The sequence below is a fragment of the Prunus mume genome, linkage group LG2, assembly GCF_029339155.1.
Source record: "Prunus mume cultivar Tortuosa linkage group LG2, ASM2933915v1, whole genome shotgun sequence".
In the NCBI taxonomy this organism is placed as follows: Eukaryota; Viridiplantae; Streptophyta; class Magnoliopsida; order Rosales; family Rosaceae; genus Prunus; species Prunus mume.
The window spans coordinates 9,559,054-9,573,034 of record NC_142699.1 but is presented as its reverse complement, the minus strand read 5'-3'; the positions used below and the strand labels follow the sequence as shown (position 1 = coordinate 9,573,034).

Here is a 13,981-nt window from a genome sequence, read left to right as displayed (position 1 = left end):
ATAAGTTGCTTTAATTTATGTGCTGTTATTTATGGTTTGATGGGGAGAGAGGATTTTAAATTGGCCATGCATTTTGCATTAAATAATTTCATATTTCTGGGAAATATGTTTTGACGGGTCACCATTTTTTTCTTGAAAATATTTGGATCGATGTTGCCGTGGATCTACTTCTTTCCAGAAAACAAAAAGATATTGCTTAAAATAAGAAAATGCATGAAAAGAGTGTTTTTGAACAAAAGTTTCGTGAAAATGGATGATAAAAAAAAAAGAAAAAGAAGAAGAAATATTCGAGAAATAAAGTGAGTGGAGCCACAAAATAAAACTATGTCCTGCTCACCAAATTCTCCCTTGAAGATTCTGTGGATTTGATCCTTGACAGATTCACTGGTTTTGTTTTGTGGATAAAAAAACTTGCGTACTCAAATTCTCTTTTTCTTTTTTTGTTTAAAAAAAAAAACTCAAATTCTTGTCCATTCGAAAGGAAATATGTTAGAGATATGCATAGGCATCAAGAAGAAGAGGAAATATGTTACCGCCATTGTTAAGTATACTAACAAGAATTATGGAGATTCACTATTATACCTAATATAGGAGTCCAAATTATAAAAACACCATATATTAAATGGACTTTAAAAACACATCCAAAGCCCATTTACAACATAATAAAAAGGCTTTTAACTTCTTTTAAATTACAAAACTGTTATTGATTTCTTAAAACAAACACAACCCCAAAACCTCATAAAAATCCCAAAACACTCAATAGGGCATCAAAGTAATTTACTAATCAAAGTTAAATTCAATAGGGCCAGCTGTCATTTTTTGGGTTCTTTTTTTGGTTTGTTTATAGAAATTAAATGGTGTAAGATTTATTTATAATTTTAGTGCTAAGAATGGATATATGACTAAATATCTCTAAGAATTATGGTACATTTGGTGCGCAAGTGAACACAATTCCTTGTAACTTATATATTAGAAGATGTTTTGAAGCTCAAATACTCATTTTCGTTGATTTTTTGAAAGATTAAATAAAATTAATATGAAAATATTCATATTTTCATTTACATTTATATATAAATAAAAAGTTCTTACAATATTTAATTACTCACATTTACAGGGAAGCCAACATGGTAGTTGATCTTTAAGCAACAAAAAAGGCATTACCATAATCATTCTTGTATTTGGTTGGCTTGTTTGAAACTGCTTCTCTAGGAATCACTTCTGCTCATAAACACTTCTAGCAAAAGCACTTTTATTATAAAGATGTTGAAATTTTCATAAGAAATCCAAATGCTTCCTGAAAAGCACATGATAGGTTTTTCTCCAAAAGCGCTTATATTGCCCAAAAGTACTTTTGAACTTTTCTGCCAAATATTGTCAAAAATGCTTTTGATTATCAAAAAATGTTTTAGCCATTCCATAAGCACTCCCAAACATTCCGAAAAAAACACAAAACACTCCCAAATGGTGCTGGATAACTTTCCTCTGGATATTATTACTAGAGTGTACCTTGACATGTATGGTATTAAGATCCCTCGGATCTAACTTTTAATCTATTTTTGTTTTATAAAAAATATATATATATATTATGATTAAATGTTCAAATAACTAAAAATCCTACTCATTCAATAAAAGGTTCGAAAACACAAGTACATGGAGAAATAGGTGGATTCACATATGGATTAAAACCATCTATCTGATAAGCAAGCGAAAGAGACCCACTTCAAGTCTTCAACCTCAAGGTGGTTTGGAATTTACTTGGACCTTAAAAAATGATTAAATAAAATAAAACACTCCTAATTTCAATAATTAAAAAGAAAAAGCCCCAACAGAAGAAAAAAATAGTAGAAGATTGACGGCGGCTGAGACGGTGAAGTTGGTATGGGCCGTGTGGGGTAATATGGTAAACACCTGCGAGTCCCACAGATAGAGCTTTTATACTATATAACACAGCCTTGTTGACCATGTCGTCACTGTCCTCCACAGCCCTCGATCTTTGACTCTTTTTCTGATCCAACGGCTCAAATCTCTCCCAGTAGGACGGCACTTCACTTTGGTTGTTGTTCCTAGTTAAGCTTCCAAAGCTAGTAACTCAAACCAAAAAAAAATAGATAAAATGAAAAATGGAAGTCCAAAATGACAAGGGACTTCTCTCTCTAGGCCTTGGATCATTCACACAGACGTTTTTGCCTCCCTCTCTCTCCCTCTCTCTCTCCTAAGAGGAAAAGCCTCTTTTCCTCTCTCTCTCTCTCTCTCTCTCTCTGTAGAGTCTAAAGACTTCAACTTTTGGCTTCTGGGTATTCAAAGGAAGCAGAAGAACACGGAGAAGGATTAGGTAGAAGCAGAACAAAGAATCATCAATTATGCTTTTTTAACACCTATCTGAATTCAATGGTGGTTCAATTATATTGGGTTTGTTTTATTTTTTCAATATGGTTTAGCTTTGATAATCATTTCTGGTATATGTTAGATGAGTCTTCATCATCATCATCATCTTCTTCTTCTTCCCTTTTTCTAAACACCTTCGTTTTGCAGTTATTTTTGTCTTTTAATCAATAATATAACACCCTCCTTTGCCTGGTATTGTTTTCATCCGTTTGGACTATTGGAATAATTCTGATCATTTTACGTTTTCTCTTCTTCTATCACTTTTTTCTTTTCTTTTTTCCTTTTTTAATGAGGAACTCTGATCATCATCACGGCCTATTTTTTCTGCTAGTTTTTCTTTCTTATCAATAACAATAAGTATTGTTCTAAGTCCAAACCTGAAATTTTCTGTTTGGTTTGTTGGAATATATATGGAGGAGAAATGATGATAACTTTCTTTTCCCTCCTTTTCAATGGTTTTTATTTTCGAGAAAATTCAGCTTTTTTTTAATCTTTTCATGTCCTTAAATCACGGGGAAAGAGTCTTTCGGGAAAATAGAAAATAAGATCATTTGTGTGGAGAATAATTCTAGAAAAAGCGTTTCCTCACAACAACTAGAGACCCACTTTTTTGGGATGATATATGAGGCATGTGGCCATCTGGGTCCTTTTTTTACTCATTCTTTTGTTCCTTTTTATGTTTTCACACAATCAAAATTTTGGGTTCGCTTTCCTATCAAAAAAACTGTATTGGGTTCTCTTCTCTTTGTACCAATGACTCAACTAATGATAACAGAGGTCTTGATATCGTTGTTGTGCCTTGTTAATCCTTTTTCATGAGTGTTTCATACTCCTATGTAATTATCATTGCTTGTTTCAGCTTCTGATAATCTGATTTCTGGCATGTTGCAGCTTTTCTTTATTGTTCTTTTGTGTTCTGCATAGAAATTTTGCTCTTGTTGATATCTGGTGTATTGCTAGTGCTCTGAATTCTGCAATTGTTTTCTATAGTTTTGGACTTGGGAGTTTTTTTTCCTTCTTAATAGTGGAATTTTGTGTTAAAAAAAAGATTGTGGTAAAGTAACAAATTTCTGTGACAATGTTAATGAAATCTCTCTGAAATACGACTTTTTTTAAGGTAAAAGAAGGCTTATCCTTTATAGCTGAGTAAGAATTTCAGGTATTATAGTAGCGCTTCTCAGAATGGAACTAGGGGTATGTCTTCGGCCAATGTAACTGACAACTAGGAAACTGTTTGGTGGGCTTTACTACTTCTAGCAGAGGAAATGGATCAATATTTTTGGCCTACAGTTTCATTTATCATCAAAATATCTTGAAATTTAAACCTTGATACGATGCTTGAAATCTGAACCTTAATCCTTTAAAGAATCCAATTTTTGTTCATTTATGCCAGTGATTTTTCCTTCCCTCTGTATATTGTTGGTTTACATTGGATAGTGTGTTCCATTCCATACCGATGACGTAATGTGGTATTCATTTGTTTCTGAAAATTTTGCTTGCATATGAGTGTGACACGTGAAACATATTTGTTTTGTTTTAGTTTCTCCTTTGCAGTTGTTCATGGGAGTAATAGCTATGAAATGTCTATCATCTTCTTGTTTCCTTGTCTTTCCCCTTCCAAAGAAATTTCCAATTCTTAGTACTAAGGTTTCTTTGAACACTATATGATAGTTCACCATCTAAATCTAGATTGTGTATCACTAACAATCTGCATAGGAACTTGGAAGTCTATTGTCATTTTACTTTGGAAATAGCACTGATGATCTTAAATATTTATGTTACTGTTCTTACAGAATTGAAGGACACAATCAACATACATGGATGAGTATTCCGGTAAAAGAGCTGTCGATAGGCTTGTCTCTAAAAAGGGATCTGGTCTTGTTTTGAGGGAAACTCCAAACAGAGACCGCAATGCTCAGCTCTGCAGCCGACTGGGATGTAGTGGAAGATTGAACACCGTGAAAGGTGCTCAATTTGAAAAGGCCAAGTCGTCAAGGCCTGCATTCCGCAGTACTTCAAGTGGGAAAGAGATAATTGGAAGTTCCTCTAGGTCTTGCATTGCTGTTGGCAACACAAGAAAATCCATAACAGAACCTTGCAAAAAGCTATCTTCTAATTTAGAAACAGATTCATCTGAAACCAGTAGTGTTCAGGATGATCCTGAAGTTTCAGAGCTTGCTCCCCCACCTGGAAAGATTCAAAGAGGGCTGCACCCTGAATCTAAAAATGCTGAGTCCAGTGAGGTCACCTTGATGGAGGTTGGAAGCTCTGATGTAGCATCAAATGCAAGATCTCGACGGAGTTTCAATCAGAGATCTGGATTGCGAAACCAAGATTCCTTAGTTGGGTCTAATGTTTCTTTGGGATCTAAAAACACCAGCCAAGCAACACGGGCTAGCACAACCAGGAATGGTTTAAGAAATCTAAGATGCAATTCAATATCCGATGTTGTCCCGTCCAGTTGTTCGTCATCAGATTCAAGCCTCAATAGAAGAGAGACCATAAAGAAAAGAATTTCTGAAGGAGAAAGTAGCTCTGCTGCTAGGGGGAAGAAGATGAATGGGTCATCATCAGCAGGACAAAACTCCAATTCTAGCCATGGCATCTCAATTTCTGATTCAAGAAGAGCTAGGAATATGCCTTCTAACAGGGATAATGGTGCTGCATCAGTTAGGACTCGGCGAACCGTCACTGGTCACTCGAGGGGAAGGCTTTCTAATCAAGGAAATGGGAACAATTTATCAGCCAATGGATCCCCTGTAGTTGGCCCGCAGATGTCTCAACCTGAAATGTCTATCAACTTGAATGCTCCTAGTTCATTACAACAGTTATCCCATGAAGCTCCTTTAATTCAGCCAAATTCTTATAGTCGGCCAGGTAGCAGCAGTGGGAATTTACATAGCATTATGCGAGCTGGTGCTGCAGATGTTGGCTTTTCCCGCTCTCAAATGAATCAGGATGGACTGCGACGCTACAACATGGATGGGATTGCAGAGGTATTATATGAATTTTTGATGTACATTTGTGTGGTCTTATGACTTGTTGCCTTGTTGGAGAGATTCACAAAAGAACTGATGTAGTAGCGTGGTTTCATTCTTTAATCTGTCCATTTCACAAACTGTGCAGGTATTGCTGGCGCTGGACAGGATTGAACAAGATGAAGAGCTATCATTTGAGGTAGTTATTATAGAGTTTTTATGTTCACTTGCGTTTCTTGGGTCAAATATGTACACTTAATTGGTTGATTGTTCTTTAACTGTTCTTTTTCATAATGCAGCAAATACTTGTGCTGGAGACCAATTTGTTCCTGAATGGCCTTAACTTCTATGATCAGCATAGAGACATGAGACTGGATATTGATAACATGTCATATGAGGTTTGCTATTGCTGCGCACTGCAATTCAGTTTCCATAGAAATTATCCATAGTATCTCTCATTGTTCTATTTTGTTTCAATACAATGCTGGCGTAGTCATGATGACGCATCTAAACTTTTTATTATCATCAATGCCTCAAATAAATCAATTCAAATAATCAACTAGTGGTGGGTTCAGAATAACACAATCTGGGGCAACCTTATTACGTTCAGCTGTTTCCTTTACAGTATTTCACTACTTGGATGGCAGGAATTATTAGCTCTAGAAGAGAGGATGGGTACTGTCAGCACAGCATTGCCAGAAGAAGCATTGTCAGATTGCCTTAAGAAAAGCACTTATCAGTTTACACCTCCAGAAGAATCATCCATAGAATGTGATGGGAAAAAGGATGATGTCAAATGCAGTATCTGCCAGGTCTTTTTCCCGTTCTGATTTTATTTATTTTTCTTGTAAAAACTAACCATGATATATCTAGAAGCACCTCTGGGCCTTGCTAGTAGTGGTTCATGCATGAGCCGAAACACAAACACTGTAGCTAACATTGTAACTGCATTTACCTTAACTTAGCCACTCCTTATTCAACTAAGGCTAAAGTTAGTTGCAGGGAAAACAGAATTTACATTGGGCTTTAAGAAAATTTGGGCACTAAGTGATTATTTGAGGCCAAACTAAGAGGGTTGTCTCTAGAAATTTCACCCTAAACCTGCACTATCCCAAGTCAGTTCCTTGGTTAACTCAGAAGTTAGAACTAGCTCAACATGATTCCAAATGTTATTTAACATCCTGTAAAGTTTAGAGTGGATGTAATTGAATATACTTCTCAACACTTAATTTGTTTTTTAGGTGCACCGTTTGAGTCTGATTCTTTATATATAGAGAGTAATTGTTGTTGGCCTTTTTTTTTTTTTCCAGGAAGAGTATGTCGCTGGAGATGAAGTTGGAAGGTTACATTGCGAGCACAGTTTTCATGTTAACTGCGTAAACCAGTGGCTACGGCTTAAGAATTGGTGCCCGATATGCAAGACAGCGGCAGCACCCTCGAAACCTCCACCCTCCACATAAATTTAATTATTAAGTCATTTGGAGGAGAGACCTTTCTCATTGTACAAAACTTGCTTCTCTTCCTTTTCTTTTAGCTCTTACCCTTTTCCATGTACATACCAATTCTCTTTCATCCCATTCAACTAATAAATCCAAGCTGTTGGTGTTACAGCGGGAATCAGCATTCACTTGTGGAACTGTGAATACATACAAAGTGGTGCTGTTCTTCAAATACTTTTCTTTTTCCTTTTTCAATTTAGTTTGCAACATTTGGATGCATGACATGTCGGATTTTTAGTTTTCCCAACTATTGCTGGCAGTGATCAGTATGCAATGCTCTAAACTTCATATGATCTTCAACATGCAGCTCCCTTTTTCAGTGCAGATTGAATGCTGGCAGGGAAATTTGGTTTTTCTTTTCTATAATCAGAATTTACCAGTTATTTTTCGAACTTGAACTTGATTAAAATAAACTGATGCACACACTTCTGAGTCGTTCTGCCATTTAAAAGACAAATGAGTTTGGTGCTGTCTGTCTGGAACACTAGGATAACAGTATGAGATATTGATTTTGGACAAATTTTGAAAGTGATGTTGGAAAAACAGTGATTGAAATTCCGATTCAGCTCGAATAAATTTGCCAATAATATATGTTCACGAAAACATTTTGGTATTGTGATCCAAATACCCTTCCATGATAAAGATATTAGGTAATAATATTAGCAATCTTCGCCTGGTTCCTGATCTCAATCACAAACTCTACAGAGCTCTGTTTTTATTTTTGTGGGAAGAATCAAATAATATTTATGGGATGTCACAGAATCATTTTTCTTTGCAAAAGATAAAAGGGTAACCCCTAGAAAAGGCTCAGTTGGAACTGCTCGGAAATGTCACGTATAGGCCAACAACATGAATATCCTAAGATTCCAAAGTGTTGCCTGCACTTCTCATGCACAAGAGCCACAGAGAATAAAATAGGAGTCTATGAAAGAAGGTTCTCACAAAACTCGACAGGCAAATCCATGGTTAATAACAGTCTCGTTGACTTGATCATCACGGATTAAGGAAATTATGGTCACTTATCATTAGATTTAATCCAATGGTGAATACCGATCCATGTCTTTTTTTTTCATTAGAAACACTGCCTCAATGGGTGTGGGAAGAAGAAGAAGAAGAAGAAGAAGAAGAAGAGAGAGAGAGAGAGAGAGAGAGAGAGAGAGAAGAAAAACACCCAAGTCGCAGAGACCCCTCAACTTGGTCCTCAATTAGCAATATTGAAAGATGAGCTACCGCAGTGGGAAAGGAGAAATGTAACATATAGTGCAAAACCAGGGCATTTCTATGATGCATTTTAGAATTTTCTTCAGAGCTTTGTCCACTTTGGAAATTCAATAACTGAGGTCCACATGTCTCCAAGCTTCCAAGTTCCAAGTAACCATGGCCTTGTCAAATGAAGACACATCTCAGACTGGTTTAGTGGGTTTTGCCACTGAAAAGACTCCAACACCAGCAGTGACGTAGGATAATGTCATATAATGAATGCTACTCATTAAAGAACTAATGACCAACAGTTCCAGAGACAAGTCACCTATGATCCCAACAGCCACATCAGATGGTTCAAACCAATTTATTTGTCCCTGAGATTCTGTTTGCTTCCATTCTCCCATCCCATAGCAGCACAAATGATTGGATTTTCATTATCATCAGCTTTATAAACACGTGTATGGGTTGTGAGTCATTTCATCAATAACAGATATCAGACAAAGTAATCTGAAGCTTTCCTAGAAATTTCAGAACAAATATTTAATGAAGATGCAGAAAACAAAGCCTTCCTGTCCTGTGAAGTCATGCATTTTCAATCTATAAAAGCCATGCAGCCGTCCCCCAGTTCCCAACATATCCTAGACAGGCAATTCAAAGAGTGACCAATCAGAAACCTGACCAATCGGCCAAAAGAAACATCCGGACCCGACCCATCATCAGTCCTGTTATTTTTGGTAGCAAACAGTAAACAACTAAAACACAATTAAAAGAAAGTTACAGATAAAACTAGAATTGGAAATACCAAAATTAATGTTTCAAAAGTAGCAGAAAAGAAGGCAGGAAGAGAGACAAATGCATGAGAAAGAAAATTCATCTGTACATGTACAAACTGATGAAATGAAAAAGAGAGAACACATGGGGGCTAGGCTTATTAGCATAAAGTGATAAATCCAAGAGTTAATTTCCATACCTATAAGAGGATTGATTAGGACTAATTAAGTCAAGAATTGATACCAAAACAATATCCAGAGAAGTACCATTTGTTCAACATTGATTACATGGCTTGATGCTGCATTTACCATATGTCCCATACATTGCAGACAAGTATATAGATCTGCAGCTCAATACTACACCGGAATTTGATGTGCACATAGCAACAGAATGTTCTTATTAGCACTGTTACCCATTTACATTTTAGTTATAGTCTTCTAGATATAATTTATCCATTTTTTGCTTAACTCCTCACAATGAAGCTCAATCCATCACGGCTAGTTTTTCAAATTTGAAACAGGGCAACAGCTGAATTGGATTCCAGTCCTGGTCGTGTAGAAAAAAACACTTCATTTTTTAACAGCAATAATGAGATAAAAACAGCTTACCAATCAAAAATCAATTGCCAGTAGTTTCAGACATGTGAGTGATTGTGTTTCTGCTTTTGCATGCTGAAGTATACCCACCACAATTATTTGCATGATCAATGGTTGAATATACATTCACATATCTCTACGAGAACATCTGAGTAGAGAATGATCATTTGGCAGCTGGATATTTTGAGAACTAAATTCATGCCATAAGGCATTGACCAAAAAAAAAAATCATGCCATAAGGACAGCTCAATTGATGTCAATGTGTTATTGATATTGAAATTTCAATCAATTCTAAGATTCTAAAAATACATACAGAGCATACTGCAGCTCTTACACAAGCGATTGTACCTCACCAAGCTACAGAACAGTATCCCTGCAAAATTTTCTTATATTTCCTCTTCATTGGCTGCAATTACAGTGAAACCTTGAGATCTGGTGCGAAAGCAAATACAGCAGCATCTACGTTAAACATACAACAGAACAACCAAACATGGGCATTCAGTTTGAAAGCACCCCTTGATTGGTTAAGTTAGATAATTCTGGATCGGTTCTGGCTCCGCAGCAAGCAAATTCAGACATTTGATGCTCAAACAGATGATTTCACCTTGCGAGACCCAAAACTTTACCCACTTAGGAACCATCTGGTGCGTCCTGGCAATGAGATTAGAATTATTTGTATCAATGATCTCGAACATCTGGTGGTGTCAGGACCTTTGAACCAGAACAGACCGACCCAACCACAACGTTGGGATGAATATATCTTCACAGGGATGTTTCATTCCTCGAATGCTTGCATACAAATCTTCTCCAGCAGCAATGACCAGTCTTCTCCAAGTTGCTGTGGATTTAGCTCCATTGCAACCTTAAAATCAAGCAAAGATATTGAACACCGTGGTCTTTGCTCTTCCACGGGGCCACTGCCACTCTGCATATGCAAGTGATTGCTTGGCCACATGCCATTGATGATCTTTCCTTGAATCTGCTGCTTTGGTGCAGCACTCTTTTTTGGCTCTGATGTAGACCTTGCTCCCACCAACTCAACACAGGACCTAATCAATCGCTTTAAGTACACATCCAACACATTATTCAGCATATTGGCACATTCTGTAGAAACACCTCCAAGACCCTGTGCTGCAGCAATCTGCTCCATTCGTTTTCTAAGCATCTCTGAATCTGACAATCCCCCATTGTCATAATAGCTAACGAAATCACAGCTGCTACCCACAGGCAAAGCTTTGCGGGCCCCACCTACGCTGGCTGGGTAGAATGGGATCCCAAGTGGCGCAAGTAGAGGACTCCTTGAGAAACTTAAGAGGTTTGATTGTTCCACCTCTTCCTCATCTTCAATAACAGCTAAGTTAGCCTGGTCTTTGCTGTGTATCCGTGGTTTTTCTATGGGTCGCCGAACTGCACCATCTCTTTCACTCTCAGGCAGCTCAGCAACTGGTTGAAGATGCTGCATTGGTCTCTGATAATCATATGGATGCACATCCCCATTTTCCACAATAACCTTACTGCCATTATCCTCTGAACCTGTGGATTGATGTGACACACTATCGACCTTCCCATTTGGTCCAAGTGGGCTTGGTCTATCCCTTAGCTTCCGATCACGTATCCCGGACCTACCCTTTCGTGGGGACACTGGCAAAACCCCATTCTGCCAAATGGGTACATTTTGATTTTGATTTTGATTTGGAAAGAGGGTCCCACTTTGCTCCTGCCCATCTTCTCTACTTGGAGAACTGTTTGCAGCTTGTATCCCAGGTTTTGCAGGAACTGATGAATGTATTGGTGGTGGGGTCTTGGCTTGGCATGCATTCTTCAAGATTGACCGTATAAAATGATTGTGCAGTGGCAAGTTCTCACTTCCTAGCACCCGGTGACACAACTTGTCAAATTCCTTCTTGCTCAGCTTCTGACTCAACAACCTATTCAAGTAATTAAAGTACCGCTTTGACCTCTCGGCCCCAATCCTCTTCACTATCTGCGCTTTCAAATCACCCAAATCAATTCTAGAGAACTGCTGAGGTTGCATTTCTCAACAAACAGATTCATACACCATCCACAAGAAACTGCAAATCCCCCAGTAACCCCACCAGAAGCCAAATTACCGTTAATACTGTTTCCAGAAAACCCAGAATTTGCACTCCTCCATATCGTTCATTGCAAATCAATCTCAACACTCTGCATATCCCGACAAACAGAGGCACACACCATCCACCAAATCAAAAAAACCCCCAAAACCCCCAATCTCAAACTGGAATAAGTTTACCCTTGTTTCCAAACGACCCCAAATTGTCCCACCCACAAACCACACAATGCAAAACCAAATCCCATCTTCTCAAGACCAAAACCCTAGAGATCAACCCCAGTACACAGCTCGCTAAATCCCAACAAAAAGACACATAGGCAAGCTTAATTTATTGAAAACCATTATAAATCAAAAACCCTAACTTTGAATCACCAAAATTTGGGTTCAGACGACCATACTCTTTACAAACTCCAATGAACCGTAAATTACACCACCGCGCCAATCCAAACCCAGAATTTATTTCACGCAATTCACAAGCTTTCAACTTCAAGACACGAAATTTGAAGTTCAGGGAATGAGATCAGTGAATTGGAAGGATTGAAGTTGAGGAAACAGAGCTTGAATTGCAGAAAAATCGAATTGCAGAGGAACAAAAAAGCGCAATGAAGCGCCAAAACAAAAAATTAAATAGTAAAGCTTGGGGAGTGTGTGTGAGAGAGGGCTTTCGAGATTGATTGAACTCTGACCTTAACGAGCTCGGCGAATTGCAGAGAAAATCGAACCTTAGTGACTTCGGAGCTTTGCCTTTCGCTTTCTCGCTCTGTCTCTCTTCGGCTCTTTTCCTCTTTTTTTTCTTTTTTCTTTTTGAAAATTTCACTGCTTTTTTATTTTTATTTTTTGGTGTTGCTGATTTATATTCGAACTTCGCTCTGTGTAGCTCTCGATCGCTTCTGCTAATACTCTCTCTCTCTCTCTCTTTCTTTCTTTTGTTTTTCTCTCTCTTCGTTTCTTCTCTCTCGGTAGCTCTCACAAGGTCTCACCTTGTATTTTTTCTTTATTTTTTTTTTCACAAGTGTAAAAGGATTTTAACTTTTAATTTTTAGATTTTTCTTTATATTATTTTCACGATTTTTGAAATTTGATTTCAGAAGTTTTATTACATGCAAATTTCAAATCTTAGGGGGTATATTCAATTTAGAAATTAGGTCGACAAACCAGTAGTTGTGTTGTGACAGATAGAGTGTATAACCCAAATAAAAAAGATAATGAAAGTGTAAATAGAGTCTTTTAATTTGAACATGAACTCTTTTTTTTTTATAATTAATTTGTATTTTAATACACTATTATTTTATGTATTTATACTTTTAAAATGAAGTACGTGTATTTTGATATATATGCATTTTTAAATTATTGAAAAATTAAATATAACGGTCATTTACTTTACATATATACATATAAATGAGAATATTTTAAATTTAAATAAGTTATATAATATTGGACTATTTATGTATTCATACAAATTGATATTTTTTTTTCCTTTCCTTTAGTAAAAAATTAATTTGACAGTTTTTGTAGTTAAAATTGTATCATTTGAGAAACTTACGTATCACGAGATTACTCTATCTCTGAGCATCTCATCCGATGAGAGATGCACATGGAAAAAGGAATTATGACATCATTACATGTAAGTTTTGGCCCATCAAAAGATCTTTAGTCTATAAATTGCTTTAACTTAGTTTGAGAATTGTGATTATCCTAATCTTCTAACAAACCAACTTGAGTTTGAGCTTCATTTCTTGGTTTAAGACGAACTCACAAAAGTAAGAGCAGGGCAATATTGATAATTTTTTGTAAGAAAATGTAGAGAGAAAGAAGGCATAACCCACTATAAAGGACCCAAAAAAAATTGACACAAGTTTTATATACTTTTGAGAAATTTTCTCAAAATATCCCTATTATTGTAGTAAAGTTCTTAAATAGTACTATTATTGTAGCAAACAATTCTATTATATCAATATTATTTCGATATGATTCCTTGATACTATCAATATTATCTCATTATTTCGATAACAAATAGTCTCAAATAGTTTTTTTTATAAAAATTTATTTTTGGACAAAATCTCAAAGAGCGTTAGTATGACATAAATAAAGTATCAATATTATGTCAATACTATTGATATTGTTGATTTTCTACAATAACATTGTTATTTGAGAATTTTACTATAATGATAGTGGTATTTAAAAGATTGGACATTTACAAGGTACTTTTATAATAGACCAATGCACCTATAATAAAGATACATAACAACTACTTATTGAACTCATCACAAATATATATCACCATTGTCATCCATATAAGTCAAATTTGAGACATCCTCCAACCAACTGGAGACAAATACCACTAGATGAAAGACTAGTTAGTGAGGTGTGATTGTTAATTAAATGTAATGTTTTCGCATGCAAGTTCACCATTTTTAAATATAAAACAATTTTCAAATTCAATATTAAATACTTCTC

General features: G+C 36.3%; 2 protein-coding genes across 2 annotated transcripts; one reads left to right on the top strand and one right to left on the bottom strand.

The window, feature by feature from the left end:
* Positions 1–2,089: 2,089 nt before the first annotated feature.
* LOC103320097 (uncharacterized) lies at positions 2,090–7,081 on the top strand. The gene is made up of 6 exons (XM_008221718.2): positions 2,090–2,332; positions 4,179–5,381; positions 5,512–5,562; positions 5,663–5,761; positions 6,011–6,175; positions 6,674–7,081. Exons 2-6 carry the CDS (start codon positions 4,203–4,205, stop codon positions 6,821–6,823), a joined length of 1,644 nt encoding a protein of 547 aa, XP_008219940.2. The 5' UTR covers positions 2,090–2,332; positions 4,179–4,202; the 3' UTR covers positions 6,824–7,081.
* Positions 7,082–9,682: 2,601 nt separating this feature from the next.
* On the bottom strand, positions 9,683–12,504 carry LOC103320096 (uncharacterized). The gene has a single exon (XM_008221717.2). It carries the CDS (start codon positions 11,465–11,467, stop codon positions 10,208–10,210), a length of 1,260 nt encoding a protein of 419 aa, XP_008219939.2. The 5' UTR covers positions 11,468–12,504; the 3' UTR covers positions 9,683–10,207.
* Between the last annotated feature and the right edge of the window lie 1,477 nt (positions 12,505–13,981).

Excerpts from the sequence above, each read along its gene's own strand:
- LOC103320097 (XM_008221718.2), top strand. The coding sequence starts at position 4,203 with ATGGATGAGTATTCCGGTAAAAGAGCTGTCGATAGGCTTGTCTCTAAA. Across the intron at positions 5,382-5,511 it reads ACATGGATGGGATTGCAGAG|GTATTGCTGGCGCTGGACAG; the intron begins GTATTATATGAA and ends CAAACTGTGCAG. Across the intron at positions 5,563-5,662 it reads ATGAAGAGCTATCATTTGAG|CAAATACTTGTGCTGGAGAC; the intron begins GTAGTTATTATA and ends TTCATAATGCAG.
- LOC103320096 (XM_008221717.2), bottom strand. The coding sequence starts at position 11,467 with ATGCAACCTCAGCAGTTCTCTAGAATTGATTTGGGTGATTTGAAAGCG.